Source organism: Cebidichthys violaceus, unplaced genomic scaffold, assembly GCF_023349555.1.
Source record: "Cebidichthys violaceus isolate CVI_PGR_0920_01 unplaced genomic scaffold, fCebVio1.0.p SCAF_28, whole genome shotgun sequence".
Lineage (NCBI taxonomy): Eukaryota > Metazoa > Chordata > Actinopteri > Perciformes > Stichaeidae > Cebidichthys > Cebidichthys violaceus.
This window is the reverse complement of record NW_027176461.1, coordinates 4531138-4556778: the sequence shown is the minus strand read 5'-3', so window position 1 is coordinate 4556778 and position 25641 is coordinate 4531138. Positions and strand designations below refer to the sequence as shown.

Sequence of the window (25641 nt, the reverse complement as noted above, 5' to 3'; positions counted from 1 at the left end):
CCAGTATTATAGTCTTATGTCTAATTTCATTAGAGGCTAAATTGAGAGCTAAGTGGTTCCAGGAAGTGGTTCCTTTTTTGCGTATTCATGTCACAATAATTCATTTTCAATCCAGCCACAAATAAAGCTTGATCATTTCCAAAAACTGTTGTCAACTGACAACCAAAGACTAATATGTTGTAGCTGAGGGACACATTGAGCTAATGAAGGGGCCCAGCGACTGTCAACAACATGTGTTGAACTCAGCGTGGCTCTCAAAGTTTGTAGGAATCGGTTTTGGAACAAACAAAGTGAGTCCAGGCAGATGTTTCTTGCCTCTTCTATTTCAATCTTTATATAGAAGAGGCAAGATAAAAAAAAACATGCTTCCAGAAAAAGTTTCTTTACCCTAAATATTTTAACAGTCCACAGAGAGAGACCGGCACAAGAGTTTCAACAGCAGTTTATAGGTGTTAGGCAGTGTGGCGTCCCTCTATTTGTGGAGACGAGGTGCCAGCTGCACTGATCAACTCACCATAGGAAAACCTCAAGTATATTTGAAGCTGAAATATTTATAATACAGCTAAACTGGCAAAATAAACAATTCTCTTAAAATGTGGCGCAGCATAAATACGGCATCCGCAAACTTGCTTTAAACTTCGGGGGCGAGGAATCTAATTAGAGTTGCACACACACACACACACACACACACACACACACACACACACACACACACACACACACACACACACACACACACACAGCCTCCGGCTCAAGCTAAACACCAACAAGAACCAAAACAAGCACACATAAAAGTCTCCTCAGAAGGTCACAGGAAATCAAAGCTGCAGCTCAGTGGCAGGAATTCAACAGAGCTCTCCTATCTCAGTCCATCGTAACACCCCGTACACTGCTACAGTTAAGAAAGTGTGTTGAAACGGTAGTTATGTATCAGAATATATATATATAACTCTTAAGATGTAGCTATGATCAACTGAAAGTAGGGGTGATGTATTGGTGTATCATATCGGTTGGGGAAGGGAGATTTGTTATGTATGAGTGAAAATTTTGGCTTGAGACTGGTGACCAACGGAAAGGTCAATATTTCCAAACCGGCACAGTTCGTCCTCTGAGGATCGTGAATATCCACAGGAAGCAAAATTGTTAGGAATAATCGATCCCAAATATCTCGTGAAAGCATCAGCAATCATCCCCGAACCATAGAAGTTTTATCCGGACAAAAATAGTGTCAGTTACCTTTACACATGCAGATGGAGCAGCCCTTCCTGTTCTGCCTATAGCCGTCGTTGCAGTGCTTGTCACAGGTGAAGGGGGGACACTTGATACAGCGACACATCTCACAGCCGTGCTTGTTCCTCCTGTAAACAAATGATGAAGTACACACATAATAAAAAACTAAATTACTTGAAGCACGTGACAGGAAGTCAAATAAAAAAAAGACACTCCTGTGCAGCTCGAATAGTTTAAAACCGGCTTCCCATTGAGGACATCTCCGAGATGAACAGAGGCCTGGGGAGCATCGTGGTGTTGTGATTGAGGGGAAACCCAGATGCTCAAGTCTGGTATAATCAACATCTGGACCTGCTTTCCCCTCTCTATATTAGCCTCCTTTGAAGAAGGCCTAATAAAAGGCCAACACGTGACATCTCCGTGGTTTGCACATCATACCAACCCAACGACTTTGGAAGGAGCAATCCAAAGCCAATTCAGATGCTTTCAATTCACTCTGTTGCCATCCTTATTGCTCCAAGAGCCTTTTTGGCGGACATACAAGAGCCCCTAAGAGCAGCGGTCAGACGAGAGCTAATGGCGGCGTGTTGATGGGGGGGAATACAGAAAGGGACAGTAAGAGCAGGGAGAGATAGGGCCTTCTGGTGGTCACGCATGAGCTGTTGTCTTGGAAATGAAGTGAGAACTTAACTAAACTGAGCAGAAAGGAAACTTGAGTCAGAGCAAAGCAACAAGGGATATCCTCACATAGGAACATTGTGAAGTGCAGAAGCTTCAGAGGGAATCATGCCAGTTGGATGCAATTATAAGCCTTATAAAACATGTGATGAGCTGCGGGGTTGACACATTGTGGAAAAAACCCAGATGAAGGAATGATATGTAGACGTCTCTCTCGTCCTGGCCACCTTCTCCATCCCTCCCTGTCTCATTCAGCCTCCCCTCCCCTCCCTCGCGGTAAGTGATGATACCCATTTATTATGAAGCCGTGGCCTCACTAGGCCTGGGTAATGACTCTATTAATCATAATCTGCCAGGGCAGCATAAATAAAAGAAGCCCTCGAACCCTTCGGACGGCGCTGTGTCCCACAAAAGAGGACAGAGCATCTCGGGCTCAGCACACAGCGGACCCTATCTGTGCTGAAACAGCAATAACGGCTGTTGAAACAACATTGCGAGGGCTCGGGCCAGTGCCTCACTGTACAAATACAGAGACAGAGAGCGCTGCGACCTTAGAGCGAGGCTTTGTTTAAAGATGGTGTGTGGAATGCCAAGCAGCGCTTTGGGCTCCAGAGGGATGGAGGGGATCGGGGAGGCGCTGGGGGGGGCCCCCCGGGGCCCTGGCACTGCTGGCTCGGCACAATTTCCAGTGTGCAGCAACTGTGATGACCAGAAGAATGCCATTCACCACCCGTAAGGTCACAGCGACCTTAGCCATGATGGACGGGAAACACAACTTCAGCCGTAGGAACTGCACTGGGAATGATCTTCACCTGGACTGTTAACGCCAGAGAGCAGTGCTCAGTTCATGGGTACACATAGTGGACAATCAAGAGGCCTGCAACTTCAGTGTTGGATATGTACATTGCAGTACACACAGGATGTCATCCATACAACCAATATATACACAGAGAGCCTTTGTGCCTTTTGTTTCCCTGCGGTGGCTGCATGCAGAGGTCCTGTGTGAGAAGACAGATCTGCATTGTAAGGCTGGCAAGCTCTTAGAGGATTTCAGACTTCTGAGGCTAGACCGAAACAGCTGCTTATGAAGGATAAAGCCACTACTTCCTGCTCTTCTTTTCCCCCACAGAGCCCCCCCCCCCCCCCCCCCCCCCCCATCCTCTCTTCCATCCCCTCCTCTGGTATCCCACACAGGCATATCAGGCCCATCTCGAGTCTTGGCTACGCAGAGCATGGGTTTGAGGTACCCGAAAGAATCACAACTGCATACGTGTCATGAAGGCCGCTTTTGTCCTGATGCGTTTTTGATCGTTGTTTTGAGACCGCGCGGGTGATTTATGAAATGAGAGTGGTGCCTGGAGACCGAGCGTCCCGGTAGAGAGCACTTCCAGATGTTTGATTGGGTAAAATGGGATTAGGAGGAGGAGATGCGTTGCAAGGGGCCGAGAGGCTGGTGAGGACCCCACAGTGAATTACTCACACGTCAAACATGCACACAGATTGAGAGACCTGGGCTTTGCCACCAAGGTTGGCCCTTTGATCTCGGATGCCAAACTACTGCTGCAATAGCCTGTTCCAGTTCCTTTACACCTCTGGGCATCACTTGATAATATTAGCATTGGACTTCTAATCTAACCATACCAATTTGAATACAGGAGGTTAATGATATAGCCAGAAACAGATTTTAAGGTGCAACCATTTTCCCTTGCATTGTACATTATGAAACTGATCACATCTCACCGACATAACAGAGTTTCCAAACATCACTATCTGCTTCGATTTTTCTGTTTTATGAGAACGTTTAAGCAAAGTGTATATTCCCTGATAAATTGTCATTTCACTGACAGGAGTAGAGGTAACACATTACATGTACGTTACTGTAAAAAAAGTTCCAAGTATCTTTTTATATCGGTCATTTTACTTTTACTAAGGATAAGTAGGCTACTATTCATCACAATTATTGTACTTCTCTACATTTCAAGTCAAATTCGTTACTGAGAAAAAACGAAAAAATCTCATGAACATTTTTCAGTCACCACACCCGGTCAGCTCACTAAATGACAAACCCCCGATGTTCGTGACCTACAGTAGGGCCACGCTGGGTCTGGCTAACATGCTAAATGCTAACGTGCTCGTTAACCTTCAGTGAGGTGTGTGAGGACCTTCTGCTGATTGAGGCTGTTAATCCCTGATGTGACGATGGAGTCTCATTCATCTGAACACGTTTTGAATCTGAGGAGCGCACTGGGACACAGAGAGGCCGAGTGGACTGCTTACATTACGCGTTGAGAGTGAACGAGTGGAGAAGTTGAACCTGGAGAGCATCCTGTGAGGACTTTGCGGTGCCGAATGGAATTTCTTTTGAGTTTTTGTGTCTTTTCTGGTTCATTCTTGTGAGGCTACACTGAGGAAGACTGTTGTCTATTTTGAATTGACTATCAGACTGCAGACATGTCGGTTTGGACTGAGGGATCCTTGGTGCTGATGTTGTTCCACTTGTGTATACGTTTATATTTAATACAATCAAATTTTTAACCTAAAGATGCTCTTTAATTTAAAAGTAGTACCATATCAAAAGTAATCTATTCAAAGTAACAACACTTATCGTCGGTACAATACTGTCGCGCTCTTTCCACATCTGCGGATGCCTTTGAACGTGTCGAAAACATGGATGAGCGATCGCGAGAGAAACGAGAAAGCCACAGGGTCACAGGGCGTACTTACACATAACCATAGGGGCAGGTCTTAGTGCAGGTCAAGGGGCGGCACTTGGACACGGGAATGCTGCACTCACACACCTCGCAGCCAAAATCATCCGTCTTGTACCCCACTGGGCATTGGAGGGAACAGTATCTTCCCAGGTCAGGGCAGGAGTCATCTGAAAGAGTTGAGGGAGAGGTCATCTGACCAGGGGCACAACAATCCATCAAAGGCAAAGGCATGAGTGTCTATGGGGCTCCTCACGGGAACATTCTTGTGACCGAGAACCATGAACTGTAGCCAATTGTATGCAAACAAACTGTCATGAATATCAGCATGTCTTTGTCGCTGTCTATACCAAGGAGGTTGGCAAATTGTGTCGATATCAGCGTGAGCAAACGGGTAAATGCGCCGCCGTATGTCCACCGTTCTAATACAAGAGGCAGCGTGTCAGACGAGATGTATGATGTTCATGCTGCTGCAAGTCAGTCCCTGAAACTTTAACCCCTTCAGGTCAACGTAAAGCGAGGAAAGTGAACTTACTGTTGAGGCACTGGCAGAGCAGACATCCATTTGTGTCTTGTTGAAAGCCGTAGGGGCAGTCGTTCCCTGACAGGGAGCAGTTCTCCAGGGGAGGGCATAGCAGGGGGCTAACAGTTTCATAAGAAGGCTCTGGAGAACAAAAGAGATGATGGAGGGTTAGAACTTTGCATGAGAGCAACAGTATTAAAAAAAAAAAACAAGCTGTGATTTCTTTTATGACTTTCTCTCTCACTTTTTTTTTAAAATATATATATATATATATGTGTGCTAGGATCCCCTCAGGTGTTCCTCCTCATCGATGCTTTTTGTGCCAACTGTAATAGCTACCTATTTACACTGCTCTTATTTTGGACTAAACAGTGATTACAGATAAATGTAGAGCAATTACACCAGGGTGGGTAGCACTGTAATGGGGGTTCTACCTCGCCGTCTCATTGCTTGGAACTGTCTCCCATTAATAAGTTGAATGTGTCTAAAAAAAAAGCCTGCTTTAGCTTCGAGGACTACCAGTGAAGACAATAGAGTGCCCCCCCCCCCCCCCCCCCCGGTATGAAGTTTCTGACAGCCCCGGACCCCTCTTGAACCAGGGCCGGCTTCATTGTGAAGCCACACTGAGAGGAGGCCAGACGTAGCACCGTAGCCATCCCCGTCAAAACGTCTGTTGCCACGTTCAGTGGGAGGAGCAGCCCAACGAGCTGTAACTAATTACGCTCACAAAAAAAAAGAAAAAAAAAAGATCCACTTCAATTATGCAGCCTACTGCGTTAAAAGCACGGCGCAGGCTCGCACACACAGGTGGGTCTCATTTTGGCGGGCAGGGGTAATAAAGGAACACAAAGAACCCTGCAGCTTGAAGAATGCTCCGTGGCCTCCTCTTTAATGAGCCCATGCCGACACGGCCTCTGTAGCAAAGCTGCGGGGCCACAGGAGCCTCCGACATGTGGTGTGCGGTCTAATGTGCGCCTCATATGAGCTATATATATATATATATATATATATATATATATATATATATATATATATATATACGTTAGATATGATTTAATATAAAAGGCCAACACGATGCTCTACCTTCGCAGAAGGGACAGCACTCTCCGGGGATCTTGACGGGGTATTGGCAGCTCTGTTTGCAGGCCATGGCCGTGCAGTGTGGTTCTCCATCCACACACTGGCAGAAGGTGCAGTCGTCCTCTTTCCACTGCTCCTCGTGGGCCCGCAGCTTGTTATTCACCCAGCAACTGGCCTTAGTGCTGTCCATCGACAGCAGCTCCACATCTGAGAGGACAGAAAGACACATCGTGGGTATGGCTGGGGCAATATATACATCGATATTAAATCGATAACGTGCGTTAATCACAGTGAAGTGATGTGATTTTCTGAACTTACCAGGATGTTCTTGCTGTTCTAATCATTTGCTTTTTCCCACTTTTGTCATTATATCCACATTACTGACGATTATGTATTAAAAACTTCATTGCGCACCGATGGTCAACCCTTAAATATCATCATCGAGGTATTTAGTCTAACATATTGTGATACTCTCCACATCGCCCGACCCTAATTGTTGGACAAGGAGGTGAATCTTTGATCTGATTCTCAGCAGACTCACATGTACAGTTTGGTTTGGCTATGACTTGAATTTAAACCCAAGCTACAGTCCAATTAACCCTCTACTACATCCTCTACTGTAATTGAATTAACAGGAGACAGAGTGAGAGCAGAGCTGAAGGAAGCAGGATACTCCATGAGGGAGCTAGCAAGATATGGAAACTGGCTTGTCACCAAGAGCTGTTGAATAGAGATGTTTTATCTACATTTACGAGTGGGGAGAGGCCCCTGGCTTTGCGACAACATACATAGGGATTTAAATTGAAATGAGACATGTTTTATGGTATTGCCGCGTCGTCCTGAGAGAGATTCGATCATTGTGAAAACAGCAAGCGTGACGACGTTCGGAACCGCTGGTCCCCACAGTGTCCGCTCACCTTTTGACTGAAGACTTGAACTCATCCAATGCGAGTTTCAGCCGTGACCCCTCAGGTCAAAGGTGCTTGATAGATTTTGGTTCCGAAGCAAAAGAAGAGAGAGAGCTACAGTTTAAAAGCCAATCTGTGAGGCCTTTCTGCTCAGCTTGAGGTGGTGTATGATGCCTGAGCCCAACTCTGGAAGCCTTTTTTTTTTTTTTTTAAATTTACTATAAACCGTTTTAACTGTTTTTGTTACACTGTTTATTGGTAACGGAGGAAGGTTAGAAGTAGGTCTCAGCATTTTCTCCGTGTGGTTCCGCGTGAAACTAAACTACGTTCATATATTTCTGTGTGTTTATGAGTTTGGTGCGGCTTACTGAATGTGTGTCAGAGGGAGAAAGGGTGCTGTGTATTGTGCACAGGGGGGTCCTATTAGCCCTATCTGATCCCAGCTGAGTTTTGGCTGCTGAGGTTCCTTCCATCTGGCAGTGATTAACCTGGACAGGATCCATTTTTCGAGATCGCCGCTGTACTATGACCCTTATTATGAAACTTTAAAGGGTTGCTTCAGGATTTAAAAAAAAAGAAAAAAAAAGAGTGTTAGATTTTTGTGTGCACGTTACTGGTTCAGCTCCAAAAAAAGTTCAATTTCCTTTACAAGGTCTACTGTCTACTTATAAGCTGTCTGCCCCTGCCTTTGAGAGTGCTAAGAATGAACCAAAACAGTGTAAAAACATTAAATTAAAAACGTTAAAGTGTCCAGTGATAATTCTCTGTGGGTTTTTGATTGATAGGCATTTCAAACGGTCATTTATTTACTGTTAGAAATATTGATTAGTTCATCTTTTAAGTATAATCTCAACCAGGTAGCCTTGAATACATCTCTGAATCCAGATTACAGGCAATGTTAAGTAAGAGCAGCTTTCCATGAGTGGAAGATGAAAGCGTTCAATACCATCTAAATGCATACATATTCCAGGTGTACCTCCATCACTGCCCTAACATAATCTCCTCTGCCGTCTTGCTCCCTCGCTCTCATGCGCCCAAACAACTGTAGCCAAAGCAGCGGACAGAGGCTACAACTGGCTACCGTCTCCATCCACTGGCTTCTGGCAGACTGTAATGTGGTCGCCATATGCGCTGCAACCCTGTCTTTTAACAAGTGCGCATATCAGAGCTCCCTAGCTGGCTTTGAACACGTGTTTTGCGATTGGACCCCCCCCCCCCCCCCAATTGAGCCAGAATCAGATATTTCAAAGCCGAACTGTACACTCTGAAAGAGGAAATTAATCCCTGGTTGGCTCTTTAGTGTGCGTCTTGTTTCCCCCGGTATGTTAACAACTGTGGAAACTGGTTATATGAGGAAGCCATTAAAGCAGGGTCACTGGTCGTAGGTGTTGGGCATGGTGAATTTTGACATCACCTCTACCTCTCCCGCACCAGCTTTCCACTCTGCCAGCTGGCCACACAGGCCTCCTCGTCTGCGCCGCATCAAGCGCAGCTCAAACCTCGAAAGCTTCGATCACAACATCCCAATTTCATTAGTGTAGCGTTTTGGCAAATTGAAGAATTAGGTTGCCACATTCTTAACAAAATATATATATATATAAACGTGTGTACCTATGCAGACGGGGCAACACTCGCCCTCGGGAATGTAGAAGTTTTCACAGTTCAGCTCAGCGCACTCTGCCTTGGAGCAGAAGGAGATTCCTCCCCGGCACTGGCACAGCCAGCAGGGGTCTATGCGATACACCTGTCCCTCAGAAAACTCCTTCCCGTTGTGGACGCACTTGGGAGAGGCTGAGGAGAAGAACAAGGAAAAGAGGAATCAGACAGCCGCTGACAACCTTTAGCTGAGAGCCACGTGGGTGTGTTAATGTATAACACACACTCTGCAGTTGAACCACAGGACATTGTGCCCTGTCACGTTGTCCGTCTGTGCATTTGTACATTCGTGCAAAGATTAACACAAGGATTTTTGTCCTCGTGACTTTATGTCAGAAAAATGCAGCTTTTAATCACAAATGTCAAGCTTGATCAGTGAGGGACTATCACGACTGTATACAATCAATTAAAAATGCATAAACACATACATTCATTTTCTGCTGTTGATGGAAATGTTTATCTGAACCAAATAGTGCTGAGGCAGACACTGATGGCTTAAGCCTGTGGGGTGGAATGGCATTTATCAGACAATGAGGCAAGCCAAGTCCATGAGGAGGAATTTCACAGGGATCTATCTAGTCTTGAAAAGGCGTCGGACTCTCGCAGTGGCGAGTAAAAGAAAACAGTAGTGGGTCTGAGGCTTTGGCAGAATCTGGGCTCAGTGTGCTGGTGGCAGGTGGAGTGAATCAATGCTCTGGCTTACCAGAAAGCATCCAAGCACTTAGAACCTCTTTCCGCTGCGTTCCCTTTACTATGAAATAAAATGAGCTTAGTTACAGCACATGTCGGGGAAAAACCAAAGGTCTGGTCTTGTGTACAAACAGGCCCAGCAAAAGACCAGAATACTCACAGGAAAACCTTGACCGGGTCATTGCACACTTGGCCCCGAAAGGCTGAATCTGTGCATGAATGTCTGTGTGCATAATATCGATATCGAAGTTGCAATTTCCACATAATGAAAATGACACGGTTAATTATTCAAAACAAATGGTGGAAGTTTTGGAGCCGGAGTAGCAGGCAGAGTACAGCATGACATCGGTAATACTAGACCAAACAGGCACACGAACCGCAGTGGGTTTGGGTGACTCAACATTCTAAGATCTTGACAAACCGCACAGCAAATTTTCATCAAACCCACTCCAACATTAGGGGAGTGAGGCAATGTGGTTATGTAAGAAAGTCTCCAGACTCCGAGGAGTAGCTACACCAGTTAGGCGAGTACAAATGCATCGCACAGATGCAGGCAGATGTGGGGCCAGCGGTTTCTATTAATGAGAGGCGGAGGTTACGGCGGCATCTGTACGCCATACCTTTGAGCGCAGTCTCGTCTGTAACGATGACCCCCATGTCTCCCAACAACCAGCACTGCGCTCTGATTCAAAGCAGGTGGGCCGACTAAGTTTAAAGTAGAGCAGGGGAATTTGTTCATCATTTATTCTCTTTCTTTCTGTTCCGTTCTTTCTGCCTTTTTCCTCTTTGTCTCTCCAGTAGTCCTGCAGTCCTGCATTGCGTGCAGCAAAACCAAGCAGAGAAAATGCAATAAGCACTTCAGCTGCCCTAAGTCAAAAAGGCACGGCAACCTTTTTTTAACGCTCACAGAAGCAAGAGGAAGTCACATGATGGGATGCTCACATGTGATTTCCGCTGTGTTTGTTAATGGTAATCCCTAAAACAACTTGCGGCAGAGAGTCTAAATTCCAGTCATGCTTTGTGATGTTCAGTGTTCTCTAATTTGAGGTGAAGATTGGCTCTGGAGATAGATGGGCCATAAACCATTGACCCTAAGCTTGTCTAAATCATTTAGAACAGACTGTCATACAGGCGCGTCTCGTGGTTTACAGCCGAATGAAGCAAAACCACATTGGGAAACACGACTTTTCCCAGAGAAGAATAATGATGGCATTCATTAACATCAATATAGTAGTGATACTGTTGATCAGCCAAGACTATCAAATGACAATGTAGAAATACAAGTTTAAGTTATGTCACCAAAACAACCACTCATCAATGTCTTAGGACATAGCTGTTGCGTGTTCAGAACGAACTCAAGCTGATCCCCCTGAGAACCTCAGTGTGGTGATCTCAGCCTTATTGCTCAACACCGGCGTAAATCTCAAAAGAACATGTGCAGTCCTGAACCCACTCCGCGTCCGGGGATCACCACTGGGGACATACGCAGAATATTTGCCAGCCAAGTGTTGATAAACGGCAGGCAACGGCTTAACGGAACCAAACAGGATCATCTGTAGCATCGGATGACATCAGGTCAGGACGGTGCTGCCAGGTTTGGTCTGCCACTCAGACACAGCCATTCTCCAGCCAACAGTGGAAAGAGTCTATCGTCGGCCAAGTGGGCAATGGAAACAAGTTAATCAGTCCAAGCCTGAGCGGAAAGACAAAGGGGGTCATGTTAAAGGGTCTTCCATTAGAGGATACGCATGGTATTTGACAGCAACAGTCCCCAAAGCCGGTGCTTTGGGGACCAATGCAGGACTTGGGTGAGGACTAGGGGGGCCTAGTTTGTGTCCTTGGCCATGTCCCCGTCTGTGGAGCTTTCTGACACGGCGCGCAGTCATGCAGGCCTAACGGACGGTAGGGGCAGCACAAAAGGCATCAAGCCCCAGGCCCAAAGAGCAGCAGACACTTGTTATCAAAACACTGATCCCATGGCCCCCACGGCCGCCATTCAGCCCCCGCTGGCCTGCCGGACTCGATTACCCTCCCCACTGGCAGACTGGAGCACATAAAAAGCATTCCCATCAATGAACTGTTGAACCTTTTCCCTTTGGACGTGTGACCAGACAGGAACCCTTTGACACTGCACTTCTGTTGAGCAAATTCGTAGCCTAAGCACTTTTCTGGTCACTGGGCTCGTTAAGTCCATTAATTCCGGGACACGGCGCTCATTTATGCATGTGGAGGGGCCAGAATGGGAATTTGTTCTGTTGGTAAAACAGCGAATATTTGTTGGGAACGCAGAGTAAACAGACCAATACCACAGGTCCCCCTCCCTGCCTTCCTGACTCTCCTGGCTGCCTCTGGGCCTCGTCAGAGAGCGCTGAGGTCTCTCTATTTGTGCTTCTCTCTCGCCTCTCTTCTGCATTTCCTGTCTCTTTTCTCACCAGATGAGAAAATGCTACAAGAGTGTACTTCAGACCAGCAGTTTGCTTTAAAAGATCCATTATATGTAATATCCCTTCGGGCAATAGAAATATTGTGGATACACCCCTGGAAAAATGTCTTTGAACGATGGTCTTAACCCTGGCAGGCAGCGGTCCAGCCTGATAAACAGCCCAACAGTAATTATCCAATCAGCAACTTTGCTTTTCATCTGTCGCCATTAGGTCAGCAGGGAGGAAAGCCTTACTCTTAGGAAAATAATTGCTTCCTCAAAGGCGATGAATCTCACACCGACTGTGCCATTGCTACCCCCCCCCCCCCCCCCCCCCAGTGGGAGACCAATCAGAGCAGATTGTGCAGTTCTGCAATTTCAGTGCAATCACCTTTCTGGCACTCGAAGACGTCACAGCAGTCTCCTGGCTGACCGCTGGCCTGGCTGAGCGGCACGGCGCGCTGTCCGCTCGGGCACTGGAGCTTGTGGCAGGCGCGGAGGTCGCAAGTGCACTGCGGCAGTATGGAGGGGCAGCAGCCGGCAGGGGGCGTGTAACTCTTGGTCAGGACCGAACCCTTAGGGCAGGAGGGCACTGACAGAGCAGGACACATCACGCCGGCACACCTCAGCTCCTCTGAAACACACAGTAATGAATGCACGTTAGGACACAGGTGGGGTATGTTGCATTCGGTACAGTGAAAGGAAGTTTGTCTTCCTTTTTTTAAGACATTCTGTAACGCCACCTTCAACTGCTGTAGGCTCTGACAGTCCCCACACTGTTCTCCAAGAGGAGGAAGGTTGTTGTTTTTTTCTGTGCTTGCACATGTGTGCGCATGTGTGTGTGTGTGTGTGTGTGTGTGTGTGTGTGTGTGCTTCTTGTAGTGTCAGTTGAGCACCCTTTAGAACAGCGCTACTCGTGTTACGGTTTAAAGGCTGAGTTCACACAGTGCCCCCAACACACACCGCGGCACAGTCATCAGATTCCCCCCCCCCACTTCAGCCCGTGACAGCTTCGCAGCATCCTGTCAGAGAAGTGAGAGCGGCGCTCTAGACACGACAAGGCTCCGTGCACATCCTGTCTACGGGCGTCTGATCCCACCCAGCCGGGCTCGCAATCCAAACAGCCTCTCGCGCTCTAAAACCAGTCATTAATACCAGCCAACCTTCAACAGAGCTTTTCTTCTTGCCAGTTTAGAATCTCCCCTTCACTTAGCATACCAGGATGTGTTTGTCTTTTCATTTGCCAGAGCCAACATAATGGCTCTGATACCCCCTTGTTAAAGGGGAAAGAGGTGCAGGGGTACTGGAAATCTGGGCAAGGGGCTCAGGGGTGTATTTTGGAGCCTGTTCAGGAAAAGAAAAGTGGAGCGCCCCTCTGTACAGCCATTGTGTGAGAACAGTAGCTACCTTACAGAGATCGGATTACCCAAACCAAAGGGATGTGTTTATTTTGGTTCTCAGTGTCACTGTAATGTATACAGTGCAGGCAGAAGAGAAGGACTGGGGAGAGCAGATTCACGTCCTGTAATTGTCAATCACTGAGCAATTTCTCTGATCTCCTGCTGAAAACACAGTAGATACACACTCGGTCGCACTCTGACAGCTGAGAGTGAGAGTGGGACAGCGGCTTTAACTCGTGCAGAAATTATGGACGACAAAGAGGAAAATCTGGTTATCTAGTTTAAATCATCGCTGACATTTAAAGGAGAAAATGTGTCAACAAATGGCTGCCTTATTAGAAAGTTAGTTATGACTTGGTCATGGTGAATACTTGACAATCTTTGCATACATATGGTTTGTGAGGAGAGAGACTGATATAGGCAGAGGTTGCATAACAGCGCTTGGGGTTTTCGGTAGTGTTTCCCCTGAAGCCGAGTTTTCTTGATGGTCTTCCCAGACCGGCCCCGGCTCCACGGTGCAACATGAGTCTCTCAGAGGATGTACCTCATCCCTGACATTTGAAGACCTGTAAATGGATCCCTCTGGGTTTTGCCACAAGATGTGGGGAACTGAACCGGTGAGCAGGTCGGGGTCCAGACTACTGATTCCCTGATAATGATTCTGCTCTGCCAGTCCTCAACTCCAGAGCCAGACCCTCTAATTCATACTGTATATCGTCAAACTCTTTAAGACCTGATGCTCTGCCGACGTTTCGGTTGAGTGCCCGTTTGATGCCTACCTGACCTAGAATAAGCATGGAGGAAAGGGGCTGCATGACTGCGGCTGCTGTATTTTGGTGGGTGGGGGTAACACTTCTGACAGATGAAATTGAGGATAAGGGGAAACGTTGAATTTTTCTGGCTCCAGATAAATAGAGCAGGAGTGTGAGGTATCTGTACTGTACTGTTTACCCAAGCAACCTGGGAACAGTGAGGACCGCCACAAAGCTCTCATTGATAAACTTTGTAGCTGAATAGTCTCATAGAAAATGAAGGGAAAGCCCCTGAATTAAGGGAGGCTACAACCCTTTTAACGGGTTTTGGCCTAATTCCTAAGATGGAGTTAAATAAACTTCAGTTGGAAGCGCTGATTGGTGAATGTTTTACTTCCAATAAAGTCTAACGAAGTCTGCTGCTGCTCAGTTGAAGACCGGTTTTGCATATGAAAACCTTACACCGCTCGAAGCCAAAGAAAATGCCCTGGGACGATCTTCTACAACGTTCTGCTCTGACAAACACTTTCTGTGTATTGTAGAGAAGGCTGATTACTCCTTCAGTTGTGATAATGACTGGGGTTAGAGTGCGCTGGGAAAAGCAGCTGGCAGACATACCATTGTCATTCAAATGAATAGAATTGTATCCATCCGTGGAAATGCTCCAGCCCTTGCAGGTCCAATTAATATCATTTTCTAGCTGGCACATTCATGAGCACAATAGGCAAACAGAGAGGATGGGAAAAGTCAGCAGCAACATTGGATTTTTATCCTGTGCTGTTTGTGTTCTATCTCTGAGCATAAATGGTTGTAATTAGAGAGTCAGCAACCACAGAACCAATCTTGTATCACAATGCTGGCCATACTCCAGCCTGCACAAACACAAAAGGCCTGATTTGGTATGCTTGATAAATTCTCTCTGCAGATTAGGGAATATGTGCTCTTCAAAAACTGTAGTATAGCAAAGAATGGAGAACCTTTGACCTCAATGCACAACCTGCAACAGTCACACACACACACACACACACACACACACACACACACACAGAGACAAATCTGCAAGAGGTGGGATATACGGAAATTGCTTAATTACCACAGAATGGTCTCTTTTGTTAACAATGCATATTTCTGGCATCTCAGCAGCTCATTGAATAAAGAAAAACACCTCCTATCTAAATGGGTTTTTCTTCCCTTCAAGCCCGGGTACAAGGAGCGCAGTCTTTCCTTGAACCAGAGCGGCTCCGCCGTGCAGAAGAGGCTGTGTTGACAGCCTGAGTTTACTCATGGAAAATGCGCACAATGTGAGTTCTGTTCACCGACTGACTTTGGAAGCAAGTCAGCGGAGAACAAAGCTGTCTCAGTCCAGCTGCCCTCCGTGGGTTTCTGGTCTGTCCTCAGGTTTTATAAAGTTGCTCCGCAAAAAAAGGGACACATCGGGGCCGTCTCTCACGTAAAGCTGTGGCCCGGTGCCCACAGCAGTTACAGCCGAGAGAAGTCGCCATTGTTCACGGTGTGTGTGTATTCGCGCGTGTGAGTATACACGTGTGTGAGGACCAGGAGCAGGTCTGGGAGGGGGGTTCGGGCCAAAAGGCACCGACGGGGGGGGGGGGGTCACCAGGCCGAAACACTTTGTTGGAACTTCACACCATGGTCTGAAGCTTGAGGTAGACGGGCGAAAGCACGCAGCAGCCGGCAGGCCTGCATCTGCTGCCTGCACGCCTCGCTCTCTCGCTCTTTGGCTAAATATTTGCAGATGAAGCCCGTGATCTCAGTGTCCCGAGTAACACCGCTGGCAGCTGTCAATGAGCATGTTTGGGTGAGGTAATGAGTATGTCCACATGTAGGTGCACATTTTGCACATAGATTCTTCATGTGTTTTGTGTGTGTGCACAGCAAGTGTACATAGCATGTGTGCATTCCATTGAAACACACCCTTTCCCCTTGCCGTCAGATGGCCAATAAGATTAGGCCAATGACCGTGAAGCGTGAGGGACTTCTATCTCGCTAAAGGGTGAGTTCCTTAGTGATCGACACTAGGCATGGTTAATCGTTATATCAGGCACAAAATGCTTATGGAAAGGGTGAACACGCTCTGCTCCAGGTTGCTGAACATAACGCACAGGGCACTGTGTTTCCCGTTAATTATTTAAGACTGTGGCGGCCCGCCATAGTCTATTTTACGCCGCCATAGTTTATTATGAACTGAAAATATTTTTTTACAATTCTCAACGGGTGGGCTGGCTGGCTGGCTCTCTACGTGCGCATTTCCTCCACTGGCTCTTGTTTGGCACCGAAAGTGAAAGTGGATCAGGACTTCAGCCGTGTGAGCTTTACAGCAGCCCTTAGCCCGGAGTGCGACACATTCAGGGGCCATGAACGTAGCGCTCCGGGGCCCTCGTCCTGCGGCGGAAGGACAGCCTGTCCGCAGTGCGCGATCTGGTGTCGGCGACCCGCCGTAAAAACATTCACCGCGTCTTGTTTACCATGCTTTGCGAGCGTGACTTTTTGCCGCGTCGTCACCATTCATATTTATACGACCAATGTTTTCATGTTTCAATTATTTACTACAGCACAGTGTGAAAATACTCAGTTTGAAGTAAAAGTATTCAGCATCAAAATATACTTCAAGTACCAAAATTACAAATATAATTATTGTATTGTATAACTAGTAACTAATATTGTCAAATAAATGCAGTAAAGTTAAAAGTACAATATTTTCTTCTGCGATACAGTGGATAAGTACAGTACTTGAGTAGCCTAAATGTACTTAGTTACACTCCACCACTGCTAAAACAAAAGCTCAAAATTGTTTACAGGAGAGCAAAGTTAATTTTCCTCTCAAAGTGCACCAGATTCATGCATTTAACTGTAAAATGTACAAAATATTTTTTCCGGGGGAGCCTTCCCCTGGACCCTCATGAAGGGTCCGAGGCCCACCCACCATAGCCTGACTAAATCCTGTGGGAAACACAGTGGAGACATAATTGAATAGCTGTCACATGTACTGTCACTCAGGCAACACTATAGTTCAAAACATAACTCAAAGCAAATCTATAGCAAATGTATAGGAGACCTGGGGTGTTGAATACATTGCGTGGCAGTTGAGTTATGTCTGTATGGATTTGTTCCCTTTCAGGGGAAAAGAATGGCGGATGATGGATGAAATATGCCTGGGAACTAAAGGAGGGGACTCAAGCAGCAGTTGGAATGGGGTCTGGGGTTTCAGGTCAACATTTAGTGAAAGGAGTGAGGGTTAGAGCTGGACATGCAGGAATGGTCTGAGACGTTGCGTGTGTGTGCGTGTGTGCGTGTGTGTGTGTGTGTGTGTGTGTGTGTGTGTGTGTGTGTGTGTGTGTGTGTGTGTGTGTGTCTTGGCTTTTACCGCTGGCCTAATGCTGGCTGGTTTGGTTTAACCGCAGACCACGAGCAGTGAGCGGGGTAGACGGCAGTCCCAACATGCTATTAAGGGAAGTTCTTTGTCTCATTCACCACACAAGACTTTTGTTTCCTCTTTGAAATCACTACCCACACACATACAAATAGGCACACACACTGGGCAACGAGCAGCTTGCAGGGGTACAACAGGGGGCCACGGCTTCCGCAGACGGCACACAAACACACAGCGCTGAGACGTCTCGCGCTCCTGCCAGCCGGCGGCGGCGGCGGCAGCGGCGGCGGTCTGGCTCGGCCAGTAATAGCTCCGCCACAAAGAGACTGCAGCCGAGCAGAACTAACGGTTCGTTCGCAAGGGGCAGAGAGGGGCAGGAACAGAGGGGGGGGGGGGGGGGGGGCAAAGGTGGGAAGATTTGTGGGAGCAAGCTCAGTTTGTGCCATGCAATCATAGTGGGCACCGCTCCCCCCCCCCGTCTGATGAACCGCCCGTGAACTTCCACGTTCCTGTGAGGGACGTAGTTTACTCTGTTCTATCGCCACTATCAGTCTGCAAGAGCTAGTACGCAGACAACCCGACTGCTTCTGCATTGCTTGGGTTTTCAACGGTCACTAATTCCGAGCAAATGTTAGTATTAAGTGATGCCGGTTGTATGAATCACCTAAACACTTCCAAAATGCCACAGCTTTTTTCCATCTGTGAGCAACAGCAGGGGAATTCCTCTAAAATAACAGTTAGGAGTCTTATCATAAATGAAATATGTAAACAATCCTAGAGAGTAAAATGACCAAACACCACCCTACCAAGGCCCTGAGGCCTGTACTTGACACAAATACCTCAACAAAATGGTCAGCCTTACTTGTGTTTTCTTATCTTCCTGCGTCTGCCTCCCCCCCCCCCCCCCTCCCCTCCCTCTCTTCTACTTATCACATCCTCTTTCCCTGACATGTGGGTATTACATCCGTTGCTTCTGATTGAATGTTTTGCAGCCAAATTACATCAGTGTCTTGAATACCGGCAGAGAACAGGATCTCCGCTGAAACAACACGAGGCAACATTAGCAGATTGAACACCAACAGTTGGTGAGGCAGAGAAAATGTTGAGTTTTAACAGATCAGACTGTGTCACAGGGGAGGGGTGAACTAACAAGACCGCCGAGTGAGTCAGAGGGAACGTGAATGGTCAAACCATTTCCATATGCGAGCTCGCTGGAGAGGAGGATCTATGGTTCCGACTGATGCTGGGACACGAGGTCTGCTGTGTGTGTGTGTGAAGGGCGGTTAGAGGAGCTTTCACGCCCCGGGAGCAGGTTTAGAGGATGCATTTGCTTCTTCTTGACAACCGCTCGTGTCTAAAGACAACGAGTGGTTGATGGACGCAGTCTCCGTGGAGTCCAGCAGGACTGAGCGAATAAGATCCTAACCACAGAGTCCCGGTCTGGTCGGGGGGGGGGAATCTCTCCAGACAAACAAGATAATTATCACACACAGACAGCGCAAACACACACGTGATTATATGCAACCACGTGTGTGCATCTTTCCACATGCATACTTGCAGACACAACAGTCGCACACATCCTGGTCTCTTACTTAATGAGGGGCCATCAGAAGGGCGGGTGTGTTGCAGTGAGAACTCATAAGCCGCTGAAAAATGTTGTTTACAGTTTTCGCTGGTGTGAGTTTAAACTGTCACCGTCGGCTTTGCAGACGAGGGAGTTACAAAACAGAGAACCAGCGGTATATCTTTCACTAGACTTCAATTATTCTACGTCTGAACAATATCAGGTTGGATGAACACGCTTCCTGTGGGATGGACTGATCGAGAACATCCTCACAGCTCCGGTGTAAACGCTGTGGAATAACCGCCGTGATATTCGCAGACTAAATAATCTCAACTATGTCACTGTGACACGTTGCCAGACACCGTTTTTGTCTATCTTGATAGCCGTTCTTCGTCTGAAATGTCAGTACATTTCAAAGAGAGTATCAAAGGGGAGCAGCGTGAAGATAAAGAACAGTCACAGTCGCAGGCTTCGGACTTGATCTGTTAACTACAGCCGCGGGCCACTGTTCTTCAGGAGTCAGGAAGGTTTTCCAGTTTCCTCCTTGTTCACCAAGTTCACCCAACATCCACGGAGGTTCGGTGAGTTCACTCAGTGGCAGACCTGTCCCATTTTGCAATGTGTCAGTCAGGAGGAAGCCGCCACTTTGCGCCTGTCTCTCTACCAAGACACCTCACAGTCCAAATGAGGAAGCTAAACTCTCAGTGCCAATAACATTTTTCACTCGGACGTGTCAATCACGGAGGGTGCTGAGAGTGGAGCTGAACGCACATTCTTGTATTCTCACACATCATTCAAGGGATTCTCCAAGCATCCATCTGACACTCCGTGGAGACTTTTTCCTGGTTTTGCCACTCTGTCAGTCCGATTCACACCTTCCGTCTTTCCTTCTTGTTTTCTTTTCATTCCATCGGCCTCTTTCTTTCCCTAAACCTCCTCCCCCTTTGCTTTTTCCCACTGTGTCATAAAGTGCAGTACTTTATGCTATGTGCCTGTTAAGCTTTCCCGGTGACTCGATGTAAATATTCAGGTAAGATACATTTGTACAATCACACACAAAGTCTTAAGCACTTGATCTTTACAGGAACCCTTTGCCTTATATGAAAGTTAACCCCATCTAGAGTCACACGGTCTCCATTGGACGTCGGCAATGTGCTTCCTGTCACACATAATGGGCTGAGACATAAGGAATTCTATGTTCCACTCAGAGTGGTGACTTGTCCAAGAGAAGGGCAAAGCTGTAACATACATTGCTATATCAATCTTTATACTTAGCATGGGCTTTGAATGATAAAATCCTGTTGTAAAGTAACAATGCAGTTGCAGAAACTTCAGACTCGGGTAAACATCCGAGCATTTCGACACTAAATGAGGGAAGGGAAGCTGCTGGTTGGCTGCTGTGTGGTTTGTCAGATCTAGTTGCAGGTTCATGTGAGGGTTACCTGCGGCTTCCTGGCACTGGCTGCGGTTGATGTAGGCGAAGTGGTGGTGGCAGCTCTGAGACTCACACACACAGCCCTCGGTGGTCAGGTTACACCCAGAGAACATGCAGGCCGGGTTGGATGGTCCCACATACTTCTCTCTGTGTCTTTCCCGGTGCTCGTGCCTTCGACCCTCTGAAATCCCGTCGTGGACACACACACACACACACACACACACAAACCACAGTCATCAATGAGTCACAGACAATGGCACCACTCAAGGGTGAGTGGGGGACCACTACACATAGTCTTAGCATGTGTGTCATCACTATGATATGCAAGTAGCATTAGTCACCTCAGAGCCACATCTGCTATGGATTAGCTCTTCTCAATGGACAGTATTATTCCCTCTGACTCAGATTCTGTGCGCGTGTGTGTGCATGCGTTAGTGTTTCCAACATGTGTGTGTGTGTGTGTGTGATGGGAGGACAGGGCTCACCTGACTTGCTGGCCTTCATGCAGGTTTCCTGGTCCGGGTAGACGAAAGAGCCCAAGCAGGAGTGGCGGGCATCGCACACGCACTGACCTCCGGCTCTTTCGCAGCCTGTCATCAGGGGACAGCGCTCGTCCTCCAGGCCTGCCTCTGGATGCGAGGGGAGCGCTGCGAGGGGAGGGGGGGAGGGAAACGGAGGACATTAGGGTAGGGGAAGATCATGAATTTCTCACTTGGACTGGTCCTTTTTCACTGGGAATAAAGAGACACTGGGCAGAGTTACAGATAAAGCGTAATCGCAAGCTAAAATGTGCCAAGAACCAAGATTTCTTTTCCCGAAAGTGCGAAAGGGTTAGCCAGCTTACAGCTTCGGTTGCGACACATTGCCCTGGCACCACCATTACTGAAGCGACTAGTGTATTTCTGGGCTGCCATCCCTCCTCCCCCCTCGTCGTGCCACGCTACTTCGGCCATTGAGCCCATTTGTTTGCTTTTGTTCCACAGCATGGGGCCCTCCCAGGGTTTCCATCTCTGCTGGCCGCTGGAACGCCTCTTCTGTATCAACGCCACTTGCACAACTTATTGTTCCTTCGCCTAGCGAGATGGCACCTTGAGGCTTCGCCCCAACTTGGACCGAACTTCACCATAGGAAGGAATGTCCGAGAGAGCAATGCGTCTTAACATACACATCGCCCATAGTGTTCCTTTCCCATGCGTGCATGACTAAACGCATATTTGCACCCCCGAATTACCCTCCTTCACAGTTGCCCAATTCCACTAAGAGTGGCAGCAGAGTAAACAGGATGAGACAAACTGTAACCCCGAGTAACCCTTTGCCAGGCATTTAGCTCCCAGGCCTCAATCAACAGCGTGGAAGCCCGATCGGAGCTTATCATAATACTCTGGCTTTCTTCTCTACACACCGCCAACAGAGGAAACGGTCCGGTGAAAAGGTTTAGCTATCCAACGCAAACGCTAGCGCCTCATGGTATGTTTATCGGACTACTGTGGTAATCCCACCTGGAAAAAAAAAAAAAAAAAGCCTCTTAAAATGAAAATCAGTTTCACTCTGTTGGGATTCAGAGAAACAATAACATGACGACTCAAAGTGACTGGAAACAAATGGAATTCCTTGGCTTTGCTTTTAAAAGCCGTTAATCGTAATACAACGCACATGTTTATCCATATTAATTTAAAATAGATGTTTCATTATTAGAAAAAGTGGGACTCTTTCTGGAACATATCTTACAGTTGAAGTGGATCAATGTGACTGTAGAAGAAAGCAAACCCTTTCCCCATGTTGAGGTTGGCTGTGTGCAGGGCTCCTTGGTGATGCTCACAAGCACTATAGTAAAAGGTAACGCTACCTTTAGCCAGCCTGTGCTGTTAATAGCTCTCCCAGACGGCCCGGCGACACACAAGCAGCCTTTTGAACAAACCGCACCAAAACTTTCCCTGTGATTTCCTTTCACCTTAAAATGATCCTCAGCTCCACATTTTTTATTTTTTTTTTTTCCATCCAGAGGCTTTTCCTGTGCCTGGGAGGGTATTTTCATTTGAGGTGGTGGTGGCAGGGTTGCCTGTCTGTGCGGAGTGCTAAATCTGGCATGTAGAAAATTAGGTGGAAGTCAAAACAATGAATGAAAGGCTGAACACTAAAGACAGTGTCTCATTAACTCATTTTGTGCTTGACCCCCTGTCAGCCTAGCTTGTTCTAAGCTGGTCTGCCTCAGCCTAGTCCCCCCCTTTGTCCTGACCCTGCTCTGGTCTGGGCATGCTATCTATTATCTGGCCTGGCATGACTCTAGCCAAGGTCTATAACCTCATCCCAAGGGGGATTCCTCTCTCTGCCGCTGAGACGGCTTGTCTTGGCATCCAGGGCCGGGATGAGAAAGCTGACCTCTAGAGGCCCTCTGGCTGATAGTGAGCTAAAAAGGAAGTCTTTGAAACATTAGATAATACCAGAGGAAGGGAGAAATAGAAGGCATGCGAGTGGACATTGCGTCCATGTAAGATAGACGTTCTGTTACGTGGTATGTTAAGTGCCTGTGGAGCTGGTGGAAAGTTGCGTGGGAGGACAAGACAATGAGAATACAATGAGAGCATCAAAACAAATAATTCAGCTTTAAAGACTGAACGGTGTCACCGAGCTGACAGGCGGGTCGCTGAAGCAAAATATGACAAGGTGACAGGCCCCCCGATAACTCTGCCCCAGAGCAGGTGCCTGAGTTACTCAACCTACAACCTGAGGCTGCAACATCTGAGTCACTTGTTCACTGTTCAAGAGCCAAATTCCCTCATGAGAATTCCCTGATTTAAATACCACAGGTATTATTTATGGGACGCTACAACCGTTTCAAGAGATTCTTTTTGGTTGTTATACCTTAATAAATGGCAGCAGCGCCTGGATTTAAATGCTTCAGCAGTGAACAGTTTCTCTCCAGCCCATTTCCAATTCTTTTTTAGAAACCAGTATCTTACATTATATTTCCAGGTCTGGAAAACACATGCTCAACGACTATTGCAGTTTCAACCTTGACCACAGGAGCCCTGAAAATTGCATCATGCTAGCTATTCCAACAAGTTGTTCCAATCGTATCGACAATAGAAGTTTAAAAACTTGGTGCTGATGCGTCACCACGGTGCACTCCTCACGTAATATGCAATATGTCACCTGTCACAGGTTGCTCCGTCTCCACAATAACAGATTCCGACCACCCAGAAAATCAAAACTGTGAGCAGAAAGGCAGGGGATCGGAGAGCGGAAACATTTACCCCTTACTCCTGATTGCGAGTCTAATCACTTTAAGACCCTTGCAGCTTGAAGAGGGAAATCTGGGATCAGCCTCCAGCAGCCTGCCTACTGTGGCCTCTGAAAACACACCGGGAGGTGTTGATTTACCCCCACCTATAGACCCTCTAGGATATTGAGATTGTGTGTGTGTGTGTGTGTGTTCGTGTGTCTGATTTAGGGGTCAGCAGCGTGCTCCGAGGCCCCTGAAGCGAGAGGACCAGAAGAGGCACCGCTCAATCAGAGGAGCCATTAGGTCTGCCACTCGCTCCAAAGCTGTTAATTTGCCGAGAAGCTGTCCTCCAGGCGCCAGCCGAACCTGTGCACGGGGCACAATCAGCAGCAGCGTCTCCTGGGATGGTCTTGGGCTTGGGACCCCCAGAAGACCCTCCTGCCTGGAGCCCTGACTTGGACCACCCCACGGAGGGATGGTAAGAGGGCAGGGTCAGGCCATCCAGACACCCACTGAGAGCTGCCTACTCTCTCCTACAGTCCCGTCAGTCCATTTCAATCATCCAGAAACAGGCTGGACAAAGTGCAGGTGGAGGCGCTGAGTGGGTGGGTTATTTGTTCCTCAGGGGAAGGCCATTGCTACTTACTGCATTCACTGTGAGGAACCTGACCCCCTACACATTACTTTGACGTTCAGAAAGTTGTGCATAAAATGAGCACATCCATAAGTTTGGCTCGGCAGAAAGAGATCAGCAGAACACTGGGGATTCACAAGACTGCGAATGAAAATCTGCAGGAGATTTTAGCAACGGTGCTGGTGGTAATCAATACAGACAAGAAAGGGGCAAAAAACGCAGTCATCACTGTCGGTCATGCCATGGGTAATCCAGAATTCACACTAATTCAAACAATACTTTTTTGGTCTTATTTCAATTCACTGCCTTCTTTTTTTATTCATGCCTCTTTTGAGTCGTAAAGCAAAAGAGAACAGAGCCCACTAAAGCTGAAGTGCAACCTGGTGCCAAATCACTGCTTCCAAAACGTATTGTCACGGCTGTGAGCAGAGAGTGAATGAAGCTTTGAGGAGGGAAAGAAAGAGTAGTTGAACATGACTCCTCTCATGGCAGTCAAGAGCCCCTCAGACCTGGGGAGCTGCTCCAGGCAGCCAGAGACGAGGTAAACACTGACACAGTCACTGCAGTCAGGATTTAACTGACATTTGAATAGTGATGCCTTCAAGCCGCTTAAAAGAAAAGGGGGTGGTTGCCTACCAAATTAATTGACTGTGATTTCATTAAAAAAAAAAAAGACACTACCCACCTTTACATACTCCAGTTTCAGGGATCGCGGCTGCTCCTGTTTTGTTAACAGAGGCGCAGGTCAGCCCCAGGGCGCAGTAGCCGTGCGCCCAGTCCTGTCCGCCGCAGGGTTCCCACTCCAGCCGGGCACACTGGTCACAGCATCCGCACGGATCCCTGGCCAGGGTCCGGCCACCCTCGCAGCCGTGTGGCGCTTTGACGGGACAAGTGCGGAGATTACACGGCGTGCACTCGTGAGCCGAGAGCGCACGCACCAGAAAAAGGACATTCAATAACACAACGGAGCACTTGCTGAACATGTTTTTAAAAAATAAATAAATAAAAGCTTTCTATTTAAGTTTCCCAGAGAAATAGTCCGCTTCTGTCAGATGACCAACCGCATGCAGTCACCGCGATGCACACTACAAAGTTGCAAAAAAGTCTTCCTTAAAGTTTTTTTTTTTTGTGATGTGCCTTCCCTCGGGCGCGCTGAATTAACACACCCGCAGCCTACTCCAGAAGCAAAAAAAAAATAAAAAATACCACGAGACTGAAGTGTGCGGATGCGCTTTAAGTGGCAGCGATGTCCAAAGGTTCAGCGTACAGGCAGGTAGACGCACGTCTTCGAGCGTCTCGTCTGAGTAACGAATCCAGGACCGAGGCTGTCGACGTCCAGTGAGGCTTGCT

General features: G+C 47.5%; 1 protein-coding gene across 1 annotated transcript in view; it reads right to left on the bottom strand.

Annotated features, from left to right (window-relative positions):
* The window catches only part of crim1 (cysteine rich transmembrane BMP regulator 1 (chordin-like)), a 33020-nt gene extending 7379 nt beyond the window's left edge, over nt 1-25641 (bottom strand). The window contains exons 1-9 of the mRNA XM_068721511.1: nt 24977-25641; nt 20920-21081; nt 20442-20615; nt 12287-12529; nt 8739-8918; nt 6223-6426; nt 5152-5280; nt 4633-4786; nt 1237-1358 (exon numbers count right to left, since the gene is read on the bottom strand). Coding sequence (XP_068577612.1) covers nt 1237-1358; nt 4633-4786; nt 5152-5280; nt 6223-6426; nt 8739-8918; nt 12287-12529; nt 20442-20615; nt 20920-21081; nt 24977-25274 — 1666 coding nt within the window. The 5' untranslated portion in view covers nt 25275-25641. The remainder of the gene's footprint in view (nt 1-1236; nt 1359-4632; nt 4787-5151; nt 5281-6222; nt 6427-8738; nt 8919-12286; nt 12530-20441; nt 20616-20919; nt 21082-24976) is intronic.